The sequence below is a fragment of the Moschus berezovskii genome, chromosome 20 (assembly GCF_049115385.1).
Source record: "Moschus berezovskii isolate FMDL1 chromosome 20, NW_MosBer_1.0, whole genome shotgun sequence".
Lineage (NCBI taxonomy): Eukaryota > Metazoa > Chordata > Mammalia > Artiodactyla > Moschidae > Moschus > Moschus berezovskii.
In genome coordinates, this window is record NC_142479.1 from 36,789,221 (window position 1) to 36,814,518 (window position 25,298).

Below are 25,298 nucleotides of genomic sequence, written 5' to 3' on the forward strand. Positions count from 1 at the left end.
ACTGGAGCGGCGCGTAAAGGAGGCCCTCAAGTCTCGCGAGAGTCATGGAAGCCAGCCAGAGGGAGGAGTCGAGACAGGCTAAGAGCAGTGAATGAAAGTAGCGGGGGTAGTTGGATACCCGAGAAACTGAAATTCTGGCTCTCTGCTCCTAGTGCTTTCGAGGCTCTGGACTTATCACATCCTGACTGGGCTCTATCATATTCCACGCCCTAGGGAGGGGACTGAAAAGGATGAGCGCAGCGAGCACTGACTACCCTTTGGGAAAATATGGCTGTGAGGGGGTCGAGAAAGGGCTTTTCTTTGGTTTTAGGTTTGTTTGTAAAAATGTGAAAGGCTGAGAGAAAAGAACCAAAGGAGACGGAAAGGCTAATGAAGTTCAAGGTCCTTGGGGAGGCAGGATGCCCTGCAGGAATTTAGGGGAAGTGATGAACTGTAGATTTCAGGCAAGTCACTGTTTTCTACCAAGACATTAGGATACAAGAATGTGCTTGCGGATACATCTTAAAGAGGTAAGAGATAAGAGGATTGCTTGATGACATCAATTTTACGGTTGAAGTTCTTAGGCAAGGGAACCAAAAAAGAGTGAAGAAAAAGAACCTGGTTTCAGGCCTTTCAGAACTCAAGACACCTGTCTGCAGAAGCAGAGAATAAGGGGGAGAGGGGGAGGATTTGAAGATAGATTTTAGGTGCTGCTTAGGTTAAGCATTACTGGGTGTGAGATGGAATGGAGAAGGAATTTGGAAACAATAGTCGTGGGGTTAAATTTTTGAGGAAGGAGGAGGAATTCTGGATGAGGGATACCAAGGCAATGAAAGGGGAGAGGGTATTGACATGTGTAAGAACAGTGGTGTGCTCAGGGAAATGGTGGTCCCTTTGTGACGAGACTGAGGATGTGGGAGGAGGAATGAACAGGGAGGTATGAGGAGCTGCACTGAGCAAGCAGCCCTTAGACTAAGGAGGGCAGGGGAACACTTGCCAGACCCAACAGAGGTGCCATAGCTCAGTGCTTCCATGTCAAGAATGGTGAGCCCTTGGGGCCATTAGGGTAGCCAGGCAGAGGCAGCCTCATCTGTTATCCTAAGAGTGCCCTGCAAATATATTCTAGGTCATAACATAAAAGTGGTCAGGAAGTAATGCCATAGCTGATGGCTGGGCTTGTATCATACGACTCATTTTTGCCCCTTCACCAGCACTAGCCTAGTGTCTGGCATACAGCAGATGCTCAAAATATTTGATGAGCTGTTGCTGTGAGCTATACCAGGAGTCTGGAGAACTGGGTTCAGACTTGGCTTTGCTGCTGATTTTAGTGTTGATCATGGGCAAATCTCTGCAAGGTCTAGGCTGTTTCATCAGATTCTCCATCGATTTCAAGAGGGAGTTTGACTAGGGGGGATTGTGACCTCCTTTTAGAATCTGATGAAAACCAGGGATCCTCTGCTTAGGAGTAAACAAATTTTGCTTGGACTAGGTGCCCACAGTCAAACAAGAACTCATCTTAAGGGATTTAATCAACTCAAGGGCTTTACTACCTTATCACAACCTAATTTCAAGAAACCCTCTAACAGAAGTGAAAGCACTCTTAGTGATGTCTGTAATACAGCCCCTGTCTCTGGGCCCTTGTCTTCTGAGTAGTCTTACTGGCATAAAAACTCTGGACTTAATACATCCTGTGAAACTAAACATCTGGAGTACTCAGTGAATTACACCCTACAGGCTTGGATGGAGCTACATTAGATGTGATCTAAAATATAGACATTTTGAGAATTCTGAGCACTGAAACATCATTTTAGACCTAATTCACATCTTGTTGTCTGATATAGAGGAATGTTGTGTGGAGTTGTCTCTGACAGGAAGTATGAAGTGCAGGAATAGTTAAATGCTGCCTGCCTTAAAAGCATAGGGGAACAGACTCTTTCTGGGGAGGCAGTGTCATTTCATGGTAGAATGGGAGAGAGGCAATCACTAGGCTGGTAGTCCCATGAATTGGGTTCAAGTACTAGCCTCAACACATTAACTGTCTATGTGAGCCTGGAAAAACTGTTCCTGAGCTAAGAGGTAAAGCACCCTGTAAGGGAGTTCGTGAAACTGAATCCCGGCCATAAAACTTAATCTGAACCTGTTTATGCCAGTGGATCCTTCTAAGGATTTGACTAGATCCTTTACAAAAAGAACATCTAGCACAAGCCTGCCACAAAGTGGAGGCTCAGTGAATAGGAACTTGACTTCTGGTGCTTGTTAGGAATAAGGGGAGGTCACCGTGCAACTACAGTTGCTTACACACAAAGTACTATTATAGTTGTTCCTAATGGAGACTGCTGGTAAGGGAAAACCAAGTACCTGGCTGTGACCTTCTGTGCAGCTCCTGTGTCCAAGATGTGTTTGGCTGCCTTTTGTGAAGGCCTTTCCCTTCACCTTCAGTTTATTTCACTTATGTGAATAGGATTCAAACTCCTTCTTAATCGTTTCAGTGCAGCCCAGTGGGGTGTGCAGACTCAATGGAACAAGAAGTGTTGTCCTACCTTGGCAGCCAGGTTACACCATCTGAAACTGAGCAACCAAAAATTCCTTATCCTGGAAATACTTAGCTGTGAGAACTGAATCCTGTTGAGGTTTGCAGTCCTCCAGAAAATTAAAATTTTTAATTTGGTGAAGTGTTACCAACTCTAGAGAGAGACGGAAAATCAACGGGTCCTTCCTCAAAGCCTAGGGCCTTGCACACAGTAGGCACAGTCAAGAACTGGTTTGTTTGCATTGGAAATGGCATCCAAATAAAACTTTTTTGCTATATACCTTAAATAGATCATTATGCTTAAAACTGACATTTAAAGTTTAGGAACATCATCTAGACCTTTCTGTAACAGTTTTATTTCAAATATATTTTTCAGAAAAATTAAAACTGAAAAATGAGCCACCATTTTCTCCAAACTGCCCTCAAGGAGGATTTTCTTCTTGTGATTAAGTGTTCTTTTCTGAAGAGGACTTAAAACCACTGGCAACTTCTATCAAGAGAGACAAACTTTCAACACCTCCAAACCCATACAAACTATATTTAAGGATGCAGGGTAAAAAGCTGAATATTCACATCCTGAATCCTGTTGGAGTTTGCAATCCTTCAGAAAAAAATTTTAATTTGGAAAAATTAAGGTGAAGAAAGTACGCAGGTCTTGCCTCATTTGCCACTAACTTACTGATCCTGGGCAGGTATCTGGGTCAAGTTTGCCCATCTGTTTTGAGAAGGGAAGGCAGTGACTGAGATGGTGCCTCTGGGTCTCTTCCAGTTCAGTCACATCTGAGTCTGGGTTCTTTACCTTTTAGCTTATCTTGATGGTAGAGCCAGTTTAGACTACAGACAAAATCCCCAATAATGTTCTTAACAGGTGCTTACTTTATTTTACATAAGGTTCTAAATCAGCATGCATGAAATTCTGATAAAGAATGGTGGCTGGCCCCATACTGGTAATTTTAAGACTATTATATGAGATTGGAAGTCAAGTGAACTTCCTACCCTCTGGTTCCTTCTTTAAATGAAGTTTTAAAATTATTTATCAAGATTCCCCAGTGGACCCTTTGGTATCATGTGCTGTTTATATAGAAAGAATACCATAACTTACTTTGGAGACCTGAATCCTAAAACCAAAACAGCTCATGATACAGCCTCTAAGTCATCATTTATTGATTCATAGAGCACCCATTACATGATCCAGGTGCTTTACAATACAGTAAACATCACAACAGAACTCTCATATAAATACAATCAACAAATTACAGGGGGAAAAAAAAACTGGAATGAAGCAACATTAGGTCAAATTTCAAAGATGCTGAGAAGTGGCAGTACACAAAAGGTAATTCCACCAGCTGGAGACCAGATGGGCAAAGATACACAGGCATGACAATCCCAAATGGGCAGATTTGTAGAGGGTGAATGAGCATATAAAATAAAACTTCACAACCAAGAATGAAGGCCATTAAAGATACTATGACACCCGAGTGATCACAGAACTAGTCCAAAAACCTCACAAAGATATTACCTTGTAATGAAAAGGAAACCAACCTTGTTTGGATTTTAAGCTCACCAAAAGAGGCCAGAAAGCCACGGAAATCATCCATCTCATTATGAGCCCAGGCTGAAATCAATAAGCCTTTACAAGAAATTGGAGTAAATTTAGGAAACAGCCAACAGTTCTACAATCCATAAGACTATACAGGTGTTGTTGATAGTTGGCACGTTGTCAGGGAGAAAAATCCTTTCCCTAAAGCAGAGGACTCACCTCACACAAATGATGAGGCATTGCTGGGACAAAAGCCACTGGAATTAGTGTCACCTGAGTGTGGTTTAATATCAAATGTAGAGCCATTTAGATTCACACTGCCAGATGAACACTGGGAAAGGCACAGATGACACCTCTGACAGAGGAAGCCGAAACATCTCTCGAGGTTTGTGTTTCCATATGTAGCATGGTCAGGGCACCAGGTGGTAACGGGCATCAAGAAGTTTGCTCATTTCTGGCTCTTCAACTCCCCAAGATCTAGCCCTAAAAAACACACGATTACACTGAAGAAATTGCATTAAAGTGGCACTTAAGAGTTCATAGTTGTCCCTGAGTTACTTGGTCCTTTGCTCCTCCCTGAAGAGTCAAATCCCAGGTTTTAACTCAAGAGATTGCTAGGAGAATTACAGCCACAGGAGAGCAAAATTCAGACTCCATCTTGCCATGAACCACCATCACACAGACAATTTAAGAATAAAAGGGATGGTATTCAAAGTCCCAGATATGCAGTACTGGTACTTTGGGGAAACAGTGCTGACAGAGTCTTTGAAAAAGTCAAGTCACAAAGCGAAGTTCTTGGAGAAAACTGGCTGCAGTGACTCAAAACAGTTTCACATTCAGCCATCACACATTTACAGGTTTTTTTTGTTTCTTTGTTTTTTAATGCTTCAGAGTGAAGAGGCTAAGATTTAGAAAAATCACTCTCTATTGACTACATCTTCAATTATTTCACTTTTAAAAAGACACACAAAATTTGTAAAGGACTGGCTACTTGCAGAAATCCTTTCATTCTGTCAAAACATTTCTCCAAACCCCACAAAGCAGAGATGAACCAGTTCTCACTAAACACCATGTCTCATCAGGTACTGTCTCAAGTTCTGCCCCTGCTATGCCAAACACCGTCCCAGTCCCAACTTCACACCAAACACAAAGAAACCTGGGCCCACCTTTAACACTGCACATGCTTATTTTACCACTTCCTGAAACTGTTTTAGAAAACTTATAGTATGAAATATATTTATGCTCAAACAGAAAAACCCAAGTGGACTATGTCAGTGACAATCTATATGTCAAATAGCAAAGCATTTATAGCCCTGTAATGCTTTGAGATTCATATAAGAATCCATAGAAAGCCCGATACATATACTGCCATGGCCGTGTGATTTTCAAGTATTAAGTTTGTTTGCATAAGGAATCAACCTGAGATTTTTCTAAACTGCACTTCTCTGACACTCATTATTATAACCTTCATTCAATACAATAAAAGCCAACAACTTGACAAATTATTGGAAAAAAATTATATTTTGGAAGAACTCACTACATAAGGTGACAGAATTCCAAAATCAAATTACATGAAAATATACATCGCAATTTCTTTGTACAATAGGTGAGAAAATTCTGCAGTATTAGAAGAATAGAGGCAAAGAAATATGAAGGGCTAAGGGGAAGGGTATGAGGGTAAACAGCATTTTTAATAGCAAACCCAGAAATTAAGTAGAAAGCCTGTAGCTGTGCATGCTTTATTCATCCAACCTTCACATTAGGTAACTGAGGGCAAAAATAAAACCAAATCAGAGTTTTGTGTTGTTGGGAGTAAATTTCAATCACTTTAAATCTGAATTGAATTCAGAACTAACTTTTTAGTTCCTAGGGATAATGACTGAATTCAAGAGCTCTCAACGACAAAAAAATGTTATTGCTGTATCCAATCTGAGAGATGGGTGCAGGTACGGTACAAAAGGGACAAAGCACCTAGTGATGACCACTCCTCTGGAGTCATCATTGAAAATCAAGTAGTTGCTTATTGAGTACTTCGATATCTGAACTAAATGATTTGAAAACTTCCTAGCAGACAGAAGAGATAAAAGTAAAGGGGAGTGTGTCAAAACAAAGAAGATACAAAAGTTTAGTAAGTGGAAAGAGTTTAATGAAGCCTCAATGGTTTAAAGGAAATTAAATGGAAAGTTTTAATCCTAATTGCTTTTTATCTGACATGCTTTAAGGAGTCTTTTAAAACTGATAAGAAACAATGAATAGGGAAAGAAAACCTGCTAAAATTTTTTAGAATTTACACGATTCTTATTCTACTACAAGAAAGCATTATTTGGTACAAGGTGTATTTGTGGATGTACATGAACAGTATATATATTATCCGGATCATGTTGTGCTATGTACAGGTCTTTACAATTCTTCCTGAAGGTTAAAACAGTTCATTAGAATTCAAAATGCGTAATCATCTGTAAGTTGGCACTTGTTAGGCTCTTGTCAGCATTGATACTGGCATGTTTTATTGCAGCCCAGTTCCAGCCAGTGTTTGCCAACTTGTTACAACAGAAGTCCAGCAATAGGTGGGTAGAGTGCAGGAAAAACAGTGCCATGTTTCTCAATTGGAGACCTACAAGAAAGCAAACAGCATTATATAATGAATTTAAAAATTACAAAAGGCTTAACTGATTAGCAATTTTTATTTGTATTCCACTTCTTGGGAAACAAATTCTTCATTTCACTTTAAACTCACTTTTGCCCATGTCCAATATGGTAGCCACATCCAACCATTTCATTTTAAATTCAAATAATAGTTCATAAAGTTTTAAATTTAGTTCCTCAGTCACACTACCCACGTATCAAGCGCTCAGTATGTCTAGTGACTACCATACTGGATACTGCAAATATAGATTATATCCACCAGTGAAGAAAGTTCTATCACACAGAATTAACTTAGAGACTTCTCTAAGTTCAGCCCAAACCTATTTTATCCATCCAGCCTCCAACAAATGATCTTCTCTCCCAATTAGAGTTTTCTATTGTTTTGTATCTGCTGATCTCATGTCTTCAATTAGACTAGAAGAACCACAGCTAAATAAAAACACCCGTCACCTTATGGAGTGCTTATTATGTGCCAAGCAGTATACAAAGTGCCTTAAAAACTCATCTCATGTAATTAATGCTCATAATCACCATATAAAGGGGTTTCCCCCATTTTACAGAGAAAAGAAAGACAAGGTCACAGAACTAATAAATGGCAGAATTTTCTGTTCAAAGGTTAACAAAACACTTGCTTCAGTTAAAAAAAAAAATCCAGTGAAACGATTAGACTTTTTAGAGCTTTTATTATATGAATGTGTCCTCTGAAATACGTAAGGGGTGCACAAGAAAGGGCAAGGGAGAAAAATTCCTATTACTGTTACATCAGATCAAGCGCTTCAGAAAATCGGGAGTCTGTATCACCTGCCAAGCCATTGTTGGTCACAAAGAAGACTCATACATAATGACTAGGGATTCAAAGGATATAATTTTCAACTCCTAACAAAGAAGCCAAATATACTTATTAGAGCCAGCATGGCAAATATTTAACTTATACCAGACATGTGAAAAGTTCCGTGTGTCTTCTAAATCCCCAAATGAAGTTACCAGTATTACAGTCACCCAAATTCAACCATACCAAAGCTCTGCAGTGGGCAGGAAGAAAGCTGTGGGCTTATCTACGGCCAAACATGTGCCTGTTTCTAGAATCTAGACTACCTCCTAAGACAGCTCCTGAGAAATAGAATGACTGCTAAATTTCTCCCCAAAGGACTTGTACCAACCAATGTAAATGATCCCCAGCAAAGCTCTGAATCCACCAAACCTTTCACCAACACCAGGTTCTACCCTTTGCTCACGGATAAACATATATGTACATATTTTATTAGAAAATCTAAAGGCACAGACTGACCATCAAGAAAAACTGTAATGAATAGGACTGTAATTTCCAGGTTATGTTACTTAAAATGTTTTTCCAAAGACTACATACCACACTCTAATTAATCCCTGACCAGTTAACTTCTCAGGGCTGAAAAAGAACTGGGTATAGAACTTAGGCATTCAGTAATCACTCTCTTATGATATGAACAGGAAATTTCAGGGCCACAAAACAATCATTTAAAAACTGTTTCCAGGTGAGGTTTTAAAGAAAAATACTCCAGAGAAGACTGACTACAGAAAGTCATTAATTACCTAATATCAGACATTTAAACCTTTTAATAGTGAGGAACCAGCTTTAAATAGCTTTAGCTTCTTCAGCAGGAAGAGAAAAGAAAATCTATTTCCCCTCCTTTGAATAAAATATATTCTAAACAGAAAAAAAGTCTTGGTACAGCAAAAGCAAGTTTGCTGTTCTTTTCTCTAGAAAGAAAAATTCTAGAAGCTGAATTTACCGAATACTCAAATAAATGGTGTTGATCTAAAATAATCATTTTACATTTATAAGCATATCCTATTTCTGGTTTAAATCTGTGTGGTATTGTTAACAATCACACTATTTTCATATCAACTTTATGTGTTTATGAAATAACTTAAGTATCTGTTTTTTGCCTTAAACCTAAGTCTTAACTATTCTTGATTCCTAACCTACAAATCCGGAGATGGTTTAGCTTCAAAGTGTCTTATTCCATTTATTTCTAAAACTAGAATCATATCATTAATTTTCCATGTGGCTACACATTTTAATATTTAAAAGGTCTAAAAAATAAAAAGCAGACAAGCATGCTTTAAAAAAAACAACACATAAAAACACTTTCTGATGTTAAAAGACAATGAAAGTAATTTCTCACTCAAGGGTAAGTGTCCCAATAATCTCAACTACTCTTAAGTGAAAACAGTCCATAAGTTAAATAGGTTTATATCAAGGCATTACCTTTCTTCCAAAAGTTCCAATTCATTCTACACTGCCATCAAGTGTGGTGGCACTAAACAACTCTCCCCTATCACTAATCCATCCTTCTCCCCCAAACTGAACTATTCTTATTCTTTTCCTTATGTCATCCACTTTGGACCATTCACACACATTTCCTTTCTGAAGTCTGTAATAGCTCACTCTCCTAGCTCTTCTCCTGGTGACAAACCAGCCCACATATTTCTGTCCCCAGTGTCTGAAGGATGCTGTCCTTGGCCCTAGTAAGTACTGTTCTCTATACCAAATGAACGGACATCTCTACTCTGGAGACTTCTAATCTCACTCACAGCCCTACATTTAACCTCTATTCTAACCATTTAGTATTAGGCATGGGCTGACTTTCCTAAAGCCATGCTCTGCTACTACTCCCACTAAAGCTCTCCATGTGGTTTAACATTTCTGTGCCTGGTCTAACTGGCCAGGTGAACAGTTCCTTATTGGCCTGCGTAATATCTATGGTACTCTAGAAAGCCCCTTCTTTCCCAGAGGAACAGTGCCTTTGGAAATATTCATTAACAAGAAATGAAATGAGCTCAGGGTGTGCTGTTCTTGGTGTTACCTCTCATTCCAAGATATAAATCTTAAACCTTAATAACATGCAACTGTTAAAAGGGAAGCAGATATATATATTACTGACATTTGATATTAATAAAATATCAAAAGACAACATTAAATGGAAAGCACAGAGTGGACACTATGTATACACTTATGTTATAGACAGACAAAATCACCATTGTATGTACATGGGTGTTTGGGGGGGAGGTTAAAGTTCTGAAAAATTAAACAATGGTTACTTCTGAGAACTGGTGGGCTGAGATGGGAAAGAGGTTTACTTTTCCTTACATATAAATGCAGCTCTAAAGGTAGCAGTCAGATTCAGAGGAAACGAAGAGAGACCCATGATATTTATGGGTAAGAGAAGATGTTTCTAGAAGGGAGATCAATAGTCAATTCAGTTCAAATGCTACAGAAATTAAAAACCAAAACTAAGGGACTTTCCTAGAGGTCCAAAGGTTAAGACTCCATGCTTCTACTGCAGGGGACACAGGCTCAATCCCTGGCTGGGAAACTAAACCCCTCATGCCACAGCCAAAAGACAAACCACAACAACAACGAAACCCTCATCAAAACTGAAATTCAGCCTTTGAATGTGGCAAACAGGCAGCCCCTGGTCTCCTTACTACTGTAGTATTCTACGGAGAAGGAAGGTGAGCCAAACATGCTGGAAGACTGACAGTTAAGAAAAAAACAAGGCAAAGTCCTTTTGTTTCCCAGGTCCCTCTCTTCCTCCCTAAAGTACTATTGCAAAATTTAAGAATTTTATGTATTTCTTCTAGTACTTTCTTTTTAAAAAACTGTCATTCTGCCAGATAGCTACAACAGAATGGTGGGTTTTACTTTATAACGTATATAAATGGTATAATTCTTTTCTCTTTTTATCATATTGCTTCTCCTATTCAAGACTCTGTTAATAAGTGATTACATATAACTAAGGCTACATTATGTATTTTCATTGATTAACAATATTGTAACTGATACTATTAATAACTGATTAATTCTGATGGGCCTTTTAAAAATTACACACAGTACTATAAGCAATATCCTTGTATCATTTCTCTCTGTATACATGTGCTAGAGTTTCTCTTAACTGATACACCTAAATTACAGGATATGTGTTTTCAAATTGACTAGATATTACCAAATCACTCTCCAGTGTTGACAGAACAACCTCACTTATGCCAAGAGTTCAAGCATATAACATTTCCTGAAGTCCTCACCAACACCTGGGTTTCTTGGACATTTTGATTTTGACAACCTGATGAATTTGATGTCATCCCCTGCAGCTTTGTATTTCTGCTTATAAATGCAGCTGAATTACTTGTGGCATGCATAACAACTATCAGCTTTCTTTTTGCTTCTATTATCTACTCATATCATTTTCCTTTGTGCTGATATTCTCATTGATTTTCAAAATTTTGTTGTAGACAGTACATAGAAATCCTAAATATTAGATTAGAGAAATCTTTTCCCAGTTTGCCACTTATTTTTATTTCGTCTTATCATAATATTTAAGTTTTGGGTTTTGATGTAGCCAAATTTATCATTTTTCCCTTTTATGGGTGTTATTTGTGTCTAATAAATCCTTCTCTACCTTGATATTCTCCAGTATTTTGTTTTAGTAGTTTTGTTTTTCATATCTGTCTTATGTTGTAAAACTTATTGGAGATAGCTTAGCCTCCTCCCTTTCTCAATCAGCAAAACCACTACGGATCACCTGTATCAGCGGCAGTGATATGGGTATGTCCTGAAGCCCACTGAGGAGAGTTTTCACTTTTCTTCATAATCTTATTGTAGCAAAGGCAATAAGAAAGGCTCAGCATTTCAGGAGCCTTAATTTTTAAGGAAATATGGGTGAGATGTGGAGGCCAATCCTTAAATGATCCGAATATGAAACCCATCAAGGGTGTGGTCCTACTGAGATAACCATATACTGTGAATGTGATCTCAAATAAGCAGGGGAGAAAAGACAGCTGCTTAGGATAAACAGAAGCCATATACAGATCCATATGTACTTCTACTTGTGAGCAATGACTCTAGATTCATATCTACACACATGCAACGAGGTAAGGCAGTGAGCCTTCTGTCCTACTGTCTTGGGTACAGTTCAGTTCAGCTCAGCTGCTCAGTTGTGTCTGACTACTTGCAACCCCATGGACTGCAGCACGCCTGTCCATCACCAACTCCTGGACTTGACTCAAACTCATGTCCACTAAGTCAGTGATGCCATGCAACTATCTCATCCTCTACCGCCCCCTTCTCCTCCCACCTTTAATCTTTCCCAGCATCAGGGTCTTTCCAATTAGGTAGTTCTTCACATCAAATGTCCAAAGTATTAGAGTTTCAGCTTCAGCATCAGTCCTTCCAATGAATATTCAGGACTGATTTCCTTTAGGATGGACTGGTGGATCTCCCTGCTGTCCAAGGGACTCTCAAGCGTCTTCTCCAGCACCACAGTTCAAAACCATCAATTCTTTGGCGCTCAGTTTTCTTTATAGTCCAACTCTCACATAGATTTGACTAGAGGGACCTTTGTTGGCAAAGTAATGTCTCTGCTTTTTAATATGATGTCTAGGTTGGTAATAACTTTTCTTCCAAGGAGCAAGCATCTTTTAATTTCATGGCTGCAGTCACCATCTGCAGTGATTTTGGAGCCCAAAAAAATAAAGTCTGTCACTGTTTCCATTGTTTCCCCATCTCTTTGCCATGAAGTGATGGGACTGGATGCCATGATCCTAGTTTTCTGAATGTTGAATTTTAAGCCAACTTTTTCACTCTCCTCTTTTACTTTCATCAAGAGGCTCTTTAGTTCTTCTTTGCTTTCTGCCATAAGTGTGGTGTCATCTGCATATCTGAGGTTATTGATATTCCTCCCAGCAATCGATTCCAGCTTGTGCTTCATCCAGTCCAGCGTTCCTCATGATGTACTCTGCATATAAGTTAAATAAGCAGGGTGACAATATACAGCCTTAACTCCTTTCCTGATTTGGAACCAGTCTGTTGTTCCATGTCCGGTTCTAACTGTTGCTTCCTGACCTGCATACAGGTTTCTCAAGAGGCAGGTCAGGTGGTCTGGTATTCCCATCTCTTTAAGAATTTTCTACAGTTTGTTGTGATCCAACAACAGAAATAGATGTTTTTCTGGAACTCTCTTGCTTTTTCGATGATCCGGTGGATGTTGGGAATTTGATCTCTGGTTCCTCTGCCTCTTCTAAATCCAGCTTGAACATCTGGAAATTTATGGTTCACATCCTGTTGAAGCCTGGCTTGGAGAATTTTGAGCATCATTTTGCTAGCGTGTAAATGAGTGCAATTGTGCAGTAGTTTGAACATTCTTTGGGACTGGAATGAAAACTGACCTCTTCCAGTCCTGTGGCCACTGCTGAGGTTTCCAAAGTTGCTGGCATATTGAGTGCAGCACTTTCACAGCATCATCTTTTAGGATTTGAAAGAGCTCAACTGGAATTCCATCACCTCCACTAGCTTTGTTCATAGTAATGCTTCCTCAGGCCCACTTGACTTTGTATTCCAGGATGTCTGGCTCTAGGTGAGTGATTACACCATTATGGTTATCTGGGTCATGAAGATCTTTTTTGTATAGTTCTTCTGTGTATTCTTGCCACCTCTTCTTAATATCTTCTGCTTCTGTTAGGTCCATACCATTTCTGTTCTTTATTGTATCCATCTTTGCATGAAATATTCCCTTGGTATCTCTAATTTTCTTGAAGAGATCTCTAGTCTTTCCCATTCTATTGTTTCCCTCTATTTCTTTGCACTGATCATGGAGGAAGGCTTTCTTGTCTCTCCTTGCTATTCTTTAGAACTCTCCATTCAAATGGGTATATCTTTCCTTTTCTCCTTTGCCTTTTGCTTCTCTTCTTTTCACTGCTATTTGTAAGGCCTCCTCAGACAACCATTTTGCCTTTTTGTATTTCTTCTTGGGGATGGTCTTGATCACTGCTTCCTGTACAATGTCACGAACCTCCATCCATAGTTCTTCAGGCACTCTATCAGATCTAATCCCTTGAATCTATTTGTCATTTCCACTGTGTAATGGTAAGGGATTTGATTTAGGTCATACCTGAATGGTCTAGTGGTTTCCCCTACCTTCTTCAATTTAAGTCTGAATTTGGCAATAAGGAGTTCATGATCTGAGCCACAGTCAACTCCTGGTCTTGTTTTTGCTGACTGTATAGAGTTCTCCATCTTTGGATGCAAAGAATACAATCAATATGATTTCGGTACTGACCATCTGTCTGGTGATGTCCACGTGTAGAGCCGTCTCTTGTGCTGTTGGAAGAGGGTGTTTGCCGTGACCAGTGTGTTCTCTTGGCAAAACTATCAGCCTTTGTCCTGCTTCATTCTGTACTCCAAGGTCAAATCTGCCTGTTACTCCAGGTATTTCTTGACTTCCTACTTTTGCATTCCAGTCCCCTATAACGAAAAGAACATCTTTTGGGGGTGTTAGTTCTAGAAGGTCTTATAGGTCTTCACAGAACCATTCAACCTCAGCTTCTTCAGCATTACTGTCTTGGGTTACACAATGCCTTGTGTCCTGATCAGGTTGCCTAGGAAATAGATTCTGAGACAGGTATTTATGTAAGGTTTACTGGGAAGTGCTTTGAAGAGCAACAGTGCGGGAAACAGATCTAAGCAGAAGATGGTGGGATTAACGCAGCTGAAATACAGACTTCAGTCAATCCCACCCTGGAATGGCCTTTCAGATAATTCCCAAATTGAGAAAAAAGCCCAAATCTTTGTACCAACCCACTCTTTCACCAAACCAAACAGTTCATGGATGCAAGTGGCTTCTCGGGAAAGGGACTAACTTGGGCAAATGATCTTTTAACTCCTAGAAAGCAACTCAGCTATGAGTTATCAGCAGGCAACATTCCCAACAGGCTGGAGTATGATTATTTCCCTCTGGACAGGAGGCAGTAACATCCACCACACCCAGAGCTAATCTTCTCTTACCATCTTATTTATTCCCTGTTGAAGCCAACGAATATGTTGTGAGCTGACCTATGAAGAGGCCCATGTGACCAAACTTAGGAAGAACCCAGTCAACAGCCTGTGAGGAACAGAAACCTGCCGACAACCACATGTCTGAACTTGGAAGCAGATCCACCCACAGCTGAACCCTGAGATAGATAGATGGCTGCAGTGCCAGCCAACACCTTGACTGCAGCATTATGATGAACCCAGAGCCAGAAAATTCAACATGGATCCCTGGCCTGTGGAAAGCATGAGATAACAGATGTTGTTTTAGATCACTGAACGTTAGGTAATTTGTAAAATAGCAAGGGAATTAATACAGTCCCTCTACCCTTGATACAGAACCAAAAGACAGAATCCTTTTGCCTGGTGGTACAGAATGTGGCCATGTAGCTGATCTATGGGAGAGGGAAGATTTTGTTTCTCCCTTTGCCCTCTTACTTCATCCTACAATAATAACTTTCTGGTGGCAGGGAAGAATCTAAGACACAAAAAGTAAAATCCATATAGGAAAAAATTAAAATTCCACTGCATTAAAATTAAGCACCTCTGTTCACCCAAAGATACTATAAAGAAAGTAAACTGACAAGGATAGAAATCAATAACCCAACTGAAAAATAGGAAAGACCAAAAAAAGCACTTCACAGAGGAAGTATCAATGGTCGAATACATTATAGTATGCAACTGCACTGGTAACTAGGGCACACACATCAAGTCTATAATGACATCTAATTTGACACTAGATCAAAAACTTTGGGAAGGACCTCCCTGGTGGTCCAGTGGTTAGGAATCTGCCTTCCAATTCAACGAATGCAGGTTTGATCCCTGGTTACAGGAAGATCCCACAGGCCGCAGGACAACTACGCCTGCACACTATAACTAGAGAAAGCCCATCCAGTGCCGTGAAGTTTTTTCAAAAGAAAAAACTTTGGGAAAACAAACAAGACTTTGCAGAAGTCTGATAATATCAAATGTTAAAGAGGATATGGAGCAAATAGAACCCTTGAAATAGATCCAGTATTTTTTTAAAACAATTTGGCATTATCTAGTCAAAGTGATGTGTATATACCTTTAACTTAATTCCACCCCTGGGTATACACCCAAGAGAAACTCTTTTAGTACATCTACAAGAAACAAGGATAGCTACATTCTCTGTAATAGCAAAAACAAAATAGGGAAATTCCCTGGTGGGTCCACTGGTTAAGACTCAGTGTTTCACTGCTCTAGGCCCAGGTTCAATCCCTAATTGGGGAACTAAGATCCTAGGGATCAGGCAGCAGAGCCAAAAACAAGAAACAGCCTCCCCCAAATAAAAACAAAACAAAAGCAAAACCAACAATAACAAAAAACAAACAAACAAAAACCCCACTCCAGGGAAATAATGAAATAAGAATCAAGAGTAAATTTATCTAATGAAATACTACATAATAGTGAACATGGAATATAACTGTATATAACAAAGGACAATTTCAACAATATAACGTTGAGCAACAAAGTCACAAAAGAATATGATCAAAAAAAGACATTATAATCCCATATATATTCAGCTCAAAAACATGCAATATGTTGTTTAGGAATACAAATTGATGAAATTGTGAAGAAAAGCAATAGTAAACACAGAATTGTGAATATGAAAAAAGTATTGGTAGAGGAGGGGAATGTAGGAGATATAACAGTTAATAATAAAGCTCTTTTTCTTAAAATAGGTGGCCAGTACAAAGATATAGCATGTACTCTGACTTTTTTAGATGTTACATTTCATAAGTAGGTTTTATCACCTCAATATTTAATTTAAAGAAAGAAAAACCAAAGAACTTAAATATCAAACACATTTGGTCAATTCATCTACACCGTGTCTTATTCTAAGCCAGATGGGTGCCTACTATCTTTGGCTCCTTGATAGACTTAAAGCAGACTTATGGACAGATGGTATACAAGAAAAGGAAAAATTTTCCTACTGGCTCTGTAAGTAATGAGCAAGGAGATAAAGACCAATTAAAACAAGAAAGGTAGATGTTTAATGGTCTTATCAATATATTACAAACTATGGTCTTTCTTTTTTTAAAAAACTAGGAAAAACTTAAGTCAATCTTTACCATATAAAGCACAGTATGAGAAAATATAAGAAATTTCAATGCCTAGTTTAGTCAAAGATGGCAGACCAAAAGGTAAAACAAAGAAAATGTAACAAAAACAAAACCTTTTATAATGAGAAATTTTACCAACAGTGAACTACCATGATAAATCAGTTTAACATGGAATATCTAGTTAAAAACAGCTGGATTTACTAAAGGAAAAAGCAAGTAGATGACACTAATCTGCTGAGAAACAGCAGATTACTGGATACTACCACTAAAAAATGAAGCCAACAAAAACAAGCAATTCAAATACCCCAAATCACACATTTTCTAAAAACACTTATGTCATGTATAAAAAAGGCAAAAGAGTAGGATGATTTTTTTTAAATGAACTTACCCTGAAATAAGTGAAGTTACAGCTGCTGAATAAATGTCACTCAAAAGCAGTCTCTTGGCTTTTTCTTACACAGCGGGCAACTTTCCTTTTGAATTCTCCATTTCTGTCTTCCCTCCATTCTTTCTGTAAGTACAGAAGTAATAGCAAGTGATTTTATGCAAACTCGTTTTACAATCTCAAATACCTACTTTAATTTTGAATGTACTGCTTTAGCAATGTGAATACGTTTAAAATGTTAAACAGTTGATAAGGTAGAAAATACTTTCTGCAAGGCACTCTGCCAGGATACATACAAATTACTTCCATAGGCAAAGTCTCTTTGAAAAAGGAAAGGGCCCTAAAAAGCTTTAGCAATTTTGTATTACACTGAAAAGAAAGCTACAACTTACAAATAAGATAGCCAGGCTATCGGAATGATCACCAACTCTCTCTACTGGAAGCAATCAGAAAATAAAGTAGACAGAACTGTGCCTCCTATATCAAGCAGATGGGTGTAATGCATCATATTGAGATGATACTGAGTAGTATTTCTAGTGGGGGAGGGGTCAGGACATGACAGTAACAGTAACACTATTACTGCCAGGCGCATGAAAACGGAACACAAAACAGCACCAGCATACTTTCACATGAGAATAGAGCTGATTTTTATTTAGCATGTAAATAGCAGGAAATTCTCACTAAAATGCCCGGCCTAGTTTTTTTTTCCCTGCATCATCCATGTAGGGACTAAGACTGTAGAAACCTTCAACACTTGTTCTTGCAGAAGAAGAGATCTGAACAACTTTTTCCCTCAAAACAAGGCACCCCAGTAAGCCAATCATTATAGTAAATTACGAGGTAAACTATAATGTGGAAATGCAGAGATCTGTAGATACTTGATGAAGTATTTGTGAATAAAATGTTATTGTCTGTAATTACCTCATTATCATTTCTAAGACATTTTAAGAAAGAAAGAGCAATTCCAGTAAAGAGGGGAGGTCAATACCAAGGAGAAAAATATCACCTAAAAAGCACACTTAGCAGAGAGAATTAAGACTGAGAGCAAGGGGGATCAGGTAGAAAGACATAAAAAAGATCATATTGAATTATTATTATTTGAGTGCACCATGCAGCATGTGGGATCCTAGTTCTAGAACCTAAGCTCCCTGCATTGGGAGCATGAAATCTTAACCACTGGGGCCATCAGGAAGTCCCCGGAATTACTTTTTTAAGATATAAATCCTCACTACCAAAGAAAATGGCAGTGAAGTCATCTAATAATTGGGAGAAATTTTTCCTGGAAGACCAAAAGTAGATGAAAGAACAGTGAAACATGCAGCAGAGCAGAGAAAGTAGTAGCCTAGGGAAGTCTCAGTGGGACCGCAGCAAAGAGGGAAAGGACCTACTGAAGAAAACCCCAAAGTTAAAGTTTGGAAATGGCAGCTTGAAGTCAGTAAAAAGTGGGGTTGAAAACTGAATGACAGAAAGTTTGGCCTTTCCTTCTACACACACCCCAAATTTTAATACCTTCCTAAAGTAATGATGATGATATATAGATTTTATAAAAATATCTGAAGACCACTAGAATTAGAGCTCCAGGTATGGGTATTTGGTATGGAAAGTAATTACTACTTCATTTTGGCGTTTGACACCTCTCTTCCTCCAACTCACTCTTACTTTTTTTTTTTTTCCACTCTTAGTTTAATATCTGGCTTATCACTCACTCCTGAGGAGAACCAATTCTGCACACATACACTCCTTATGTTGTTTGGACTGACACTTGACGAAGCATAAAGTTAGAATGATTTTCTGTCAGTGTTTACTTCAATTACTAAATTCAAAAATTCAAAGCCAGAGATTTGAAAGGTGGTTATATAGCTTCTTGGCCTTTTGGCTAAGATCAAATGAAAGGTGGTTATATATGTAGTGTTTTTCTATAAGTAAGATTTTACCCCCAAGTTTTTATGTAGATCTGAATTAACAAGGGAAAAAAAAAAAAAGGTGAATTTAACCTGCTGGCTTTCACATATCCTAACAAAGCTTCCAAGAATTAGAACAAAAGGATTTTTAAAGAGCGATAGATGACTGAGGAACTAGGACTATTCTAGATTTAAAAAGACTAATAAAACATGAATATAGGACTTTCCTAGTGGTTAAGACTCCATGCTTCCATGGCAGAGCCACAAGTCCAATCCCAAGATTCCATATGCCACATGGTGCAGGCAAAAAAAATCAGAAACAAAAAACAATTTTTTTAAAAGGAAAAGAAGGAAGATTGAAAAATAAAATAAAAACAGTAATGTAAAAATGAGAAACCTATAATAAAATGACAGGAAACACCATCCTTTAAAAAAATAAAAAACTAAGTAAAAATAAATAAATAAAACATGAATACAAAATAAGTTCCTAAATTCTGGATTCTCCCTCGCCCCCTCTCTTTGTTCTTAAGAGATACATGCTGAAGTATTTAAATATAAAGATCTGTAAAGCCTTCTCAGTTTAGCAAATAATAATAATGACAACAATGTTAATAACAACAACATGTTGCAAAATCTCCACAATTGTCAATCTATGTGTAGGGTATAGGGTAATTCAACGTTTTGTAGGTCTGAAAGTTTTAAAAACAAATGTTTGCAAATAATATGGACCTAATAGTGACTAGATATTAAGTATAATAATAGCTTTACAATTATGTAGGATAGCATCCTTACTCTTAAAAGGTACAACTATTTGGCGACAAAATAAGATTTATGAGAAAAATAAATGAAAATAAACAGATATATCAATACACATCCACAAACACATACATATAAAAGTATATAGTTTTAATCAAGCTTAATTAAAGGGGAGAGCTGATGTGTCCATGTGACCACCTTACCGCAGCATCAACATTAGCAGGTGAGTCTCCATTGGGATCTGCCAGCATAGAAATGACACTAATCATGATGGTTTCCACGGTGTGAATAGGCAGCCAGCGTTCCTCTGGCTTTTCATAACCATATTTATCTTCTCCAGGTTCGTGAAGAATAGAAATGCATACATCACCATTTTTATCAACTGCAAAATTAGAGAGTAAGATTCCACTTTTAAATACTTAAAAAATTGGTTATACATAAAATACATATTATTTGATATGATCCTGATTCCCATGGTATCTGTATAAGATTCAGTACCACTGTTCCACTGAATATATACAGAAGTTAATTTCCAAAATGGAACCTGTTAACCTTTTAGGAATACCAAGAGATTTTACCAAATAGGATCCACCTGACAAACCCAAAAGAAATGTAAGCTATCTTTTTCATTTCTTCAAAATTTCAAGTTAATTTGTAGATGGTACCTAGCATTTACATGTAACAAATATAATGAAATAAATGGTATCTATGGAATCTGTTCATTTATACAAAGTATATGGTCCAAATACCAGAACTGAGTTTCTGTATGATTTCCTGGTTTCCCTAGCAACTTACTGATTGAAATTGTTGATAGTCAAAGGTCTAAAACTTTCCTAAGAAAAAAATAAAATCATAAAATACTTTTTAAATCACATAAAAGGCAAAATTATATTTTCAAGGAAAAAACACACACAAATCCACAAAGTGAAGTGTCCAACTCTTTGCGACCCCATGGACTATAGCCGGCCAGGCTCCTATATCCATGGGATTTTCCAGGCAAGAGTACTGGAGTGGGTTGCCATTTCCATCTCCAAAAAGACCATGTTATATTGCCTGTGAAAACTCATCAGCATACATTCATTAGGTCTCTGATCTATAAACCTATTTTAAAATCCAAGCCATAAATTAATTGTTGATCAAAAGGGGGAATGGGGTCCTATTCCACTAACTTCTTTACATTACACAACCAAATCTGCAAATCCTATAAAAACCAATAACAATACTTATGTTCATTTCTGACTTCCTACCTAAAGTCCAACAAATTTATGATAGGTATAATGTTAAAGCGTATTTTTCATGTCTGGGGAACCAGCATCAAAGCTTGTATGCATTGTGGCTCTATGACTAATGCTTTCTGAATGCATGCTGTATGCCAGGCACCCACTTGACACAGGGAGTTTAGCAGTGAATGCAACATTTAAGACCCATGCCTTCAGTGTACTGTACATGAGCTATTATTCTACAAGTAACGCTCCTTATCCCAACTCACCTACATCTTCTAATATAATCTATTAACTAAAATGAAATAACTAGATCAAGAGGCAAGAATAACAACAGGAAAACTTACACAGCACTATGAAGCTGAACAGAAAATGATAATATAGTGTTAAGATATTTTCCTCACTTACCACATAATATAAATTTTTCCTTGAGAAAAGGAAGTTATATGTTTTTGAGAACATTTAATATCAAATGTTGGTACAAAATTCAATCAGAGAGAATCTATTTAAGATCTACTTTCCCTTTATAGAAATTGTTATAATTTATCATCTTTAAAATTTTAACCTCATGTCATTTCATTTTAAACATACAAAAAACATTTTAAACCTCTTAGAACAAGGCTTTTATGCTTAATACCTATTACCTATTAAAATTTTTTTTAATTTTTTTAAAAAGGCAAGATAACTGACTGAAATAAATGAGCTGATAATTGAGTGAAAAGGCTAGTGCTATCATTCCTCTTAATAATTAGAGTCCATGTATTGCTTTCATATATGCTCTAATGTAACTCACAGACAAAGAAACTAAGGCTCCAAGAGGCTTTACCAACAATAACACAGGCTTGTTCATGCAAGAGAGAGCATTCAGAAACTTTTTGTTACATTTTCCTTTCAAACAGGTGCAAAAAAATTGACTATTACACATTGAATAATTCAAGAGAAGGCAGGGAAACTGCCAAGAGCCTAGGAAGAAATGAACCATATGTCCAAGCAACAAGGGGCAGATGTGGTTAATTCATGCATCCATACATTGTGCAGGACCATCACTCAAGTGTTCTACCAGAAAGAAATTCTTTTTTTCCCTTCATACTAGTGCAAAAAACAACTTTGTCTTCTGTGATCACTGCCACCTAAGATGTGATGAAATATGGTGGACTCCTTGATTCCCAATAGTTTTCCATTCATCAGTTCTAGTCTCTTCTAAGACTCAACTGTTTTTCAGGTCACTGAGTTCTATTACATTTCCTTGTAACAAAGCCTTCGTTTATTCATGCATCTATTACTCTCAATGATTTTTGCTTAAACTAATATAGAAGGGTTTCCCTTCCTTGCAACACAATGTCTGGGTTATAAGAAGTAGAATGCAGACTGGTGTAACAGTCTAAAAAGACAACACTGATTACAAAATACTTATAGTCAAAATACTTAGGAAAGAAATTCTTGCAAGCTCAATCATACAGAACAAGGCTAAAAGTTCAGGGAGACTATGTATAAACATAGTTTACCTAGACTAACCTTTGGCTCACAAAGTGAATTTTAAATGGTTGTACAACTTCGGGTAAAAAAGTCAATGTCACCATTTTATGCACAGCACTGTTAGATACTTTCCAAAGATCTAAACACACAGAGTTCTACCTCATTTGACCCTATCAATCATCTTATGATGTAGGTAAGACATTCCTTTTTCTTATGAAGAGTATACATAAATAATTAAGAGTGTCCATAGTCTAGGAGTTAAGATGAGAAAATAAAAATTAAAAATCCAAGTTTAACTACTTCTGTGTTCTCTGTAATAGCCAATGAATCACATAATACCTTGGAAATAATCTCCTCAATTTTAAGAGCTCTGTTAATGTTGAGTATCACTCATGAATTCATGAACATCTCAGCTGTGAACATCATACCTGAGAACTAAGTAAATAAACAAACTTTTTCCATTTGATCTGCTACTCTTTTAGAAGGATTCTAATCCAAGACCATGTACATAACAAACACAATGAACCTAGTATAAAAATTCCAACACAATTTCACTGATACTTATTGACCTCGAAAACTTCAGTGACAGGCTGTCATACTTGCAAATGTAAAAGAAACTTACCATTTGGATGCCATATTTCTGTAATGAATTTCATTTTAGGAGGTCGAAGGGGATAATCTTTTGGGAAAGTGAGATGAGCTTTAAAAACACCACCTTCACTGGAAAAACAAAAACAAGTTCTTGCCTATAAGTTCCTGCTTATAAGTAAGATAATTATTAAAACAAACATAAAACAAGGATGTTAGTGCTAACATTATAAACAAAATAATCTGGATTTCAAGCAGTTTACTTACTCAAATACCAAGTTTAATAAACTGTCATACCTACCACCCTATTAAACTCTCAAAAAACAGTAAAATGAAAGAAACAGCTTTTAAAAAGGCATCCAGATCAGATCACACTGCTGTTGTGCTACACACACCTTTTAATTGCTTCCCGCTGCACTTAAAACTCAAATGTTGTTTAACATTGCCTATCAGGGTCAAGTTGTCAATTTCTCTATATTGATCTCAGCCTATCACTCTTCTCTCTCATTCCAGTCATTCTTCTTTCTGTTCTTTAAACACAACAAGCTTTTTCTCATCTGAGAGCTTATGCATTTTCTTATTGCCTCTCTGGGAACAGTTGTGCTGACCTCCAATCATCCATCCAACCATTTATTCATCTTATCATTTAACAAGTATTTATTCAGTCTGTATGTGCCAGACACTGGGAGTACAGCAGTGAACAAAGCAGTCTCTCAAGGAGTTTATATTCTGGTGTGTTTCAAAGCAGTGCTGAGCAACAGAACTTTCTGCACACTGGAGACGGTCTATAGTTACGTTCTCCAACATGGTAGCCACCAACCACTTGTAATATGGCTACTACTGGGTTGGCCAAAACGTTTGAGAACTTTTTGGCCAACCCAATACAACTGATTAACTGAATTTTTAATCTTGTTTAATTCTAATAGCCACAAGTGACTAGTGACTGCTGTGCTTAGGAACTGTTCCTAAACAACAGTCAAAACAACACAAGTCAATGTTGCAGAAAACCAATGAAAAAAGTCAGCCTTATGGGACAAAAATGAAAGTTCCTGACTAGTGACCATGGTACCGTTGTTTCCTCTGTTTCAAAGGCGCATCTCCCTTTGTTATATTCAGAACTCAGCCAAAATGTTACCTCTGAGAAAGATTTTATTTGGCTACCCAATCCTAACTAGCCCCTGTGTCCCTCTATCACGTGGACTTCTTTTCCATTTCTTTACTGCAAAAGGAATTCACACCTCTGATTCTTTTAATATAAGATATATACCCCATAGAGCAGGGTCAGATGCAGGGTCATCTGACCATGTTTGTTTCAGATCAGTAAATAATAGAATTCTCAGCTCATTAAATGGTTTTTATTCATTAAACAAACAGACATTGATTATCTACCTAGAGAAGGCACTGCTGTACATAAAAGGATATGACAGAGAACAAGACATTAGAGATCACTGATTTACAGCACTTACCATTCTAGGGTCAGAGGAAAATATCAAGAAAAGTATCAGTAATAAATACTGGAATGAAATGAGCAATCTATTGTTAAGTTTTTAAAAAGTATCTACAGAATGAGCCCATTTGTCTTTAAGAAGAAAAAGTGAGGGTATGTTTGTACAGCAATAGAAAAATGTCTGGAAGCATGACACCAATACACAAAAACGGTTAACTCTGAAGCATGGGATTATGAGATTTTTTATTTTCTGCTTTGTACATTTTGCTATCACTTGAAGTTTTAACCAAAGCAAGGATGTATTCTCATTGCTTTTTTCTGATCATAAAAGCAAGATGGCAGGACAGTGTTAAAGAAAGGTAGATCATTAACACCAAATACTTCTGAATACTTAGGAAAGGCCACTGGGCTCTGAGTAAGAAACATATTTCTCTTTATGCTTACATACATGCTTCTCTCTATGAAGTGTATTAAGTATAAAGAGGGTCATAATGTAAAATATTTCTGATTATGGGTTGTGGTTTTTAAAAAAACCACTTCGAAAGCCACAAATACAAAAACTAGGTAAGAATCTATGTAAAAGATCATCAGAACAGCTACCACAAAGCCCATGTACTTTAAACCACTGGTAAGGCTATTCCCTGATACTAAGTTAGCTTTCCTGGGTCCCTAAATTTTGACCGATATCAGATCCACTTAAAAGCTTTACAACAGCTGATTGAAATCCCTACCATGAAAGATTACCTTAGTCTATTAAAATTTTTGATCAAATTTAATTAATTGGATTATCCTTAAAAGTTTAAAGTACACAATTTTTTTTTTGGTCTGCAATGTCTTCATCCATTCTCAATCAATCATGCAATTCTTTAGTTTTTTTCCTACAAGTGGAATCCTTAACTTCTC

General features: G+C 37.5%; 1 protein-coding gene across 2 annotated transcripts in view; it reads right to left on the reverse strand.

Annotated features, from left to right (window-relative positions):
* Nucleotides 1-3,649: 3,649 nt before the first annotated feature.
* UBE2G1 (ubiquitin conjugating enzyme E2 G1) overlaps nucleotides 3,650-25,298 on the reverse strand; it is a 90,012-nt gene continuing 68,363 nt past the window's right edge. For both annotated transcript variants that reach the window (XM_088828804.1, XM_088828803.1), the window contains exons 3-6: nucleotides 22,983-23,080; nucleotides 19,868-20,046; nucleotides 17,011-17,133; nucleotides 3,650-6,663 (exon numbers count right to left, since the gene is read on the reverse strand). In XM_088828804.1, coding sequence (XP_088684930.1) covers nucleotides 17,047-17,133; nucleotides 19,868-20,046; nucleotides 22,983-23,080 — 364 coding nt within the window. In that variant the 3' untranslated portion in view covers nucleotides 3,650-6,663; nucleotides 17,011-17,046. The remainder of the gene's footprint in view (nucleotides 6,664-17,010; nucleotides 17,134-19,867; nucleotides 20,047-22,982; nucleotides 23,081-25,298) is intronic.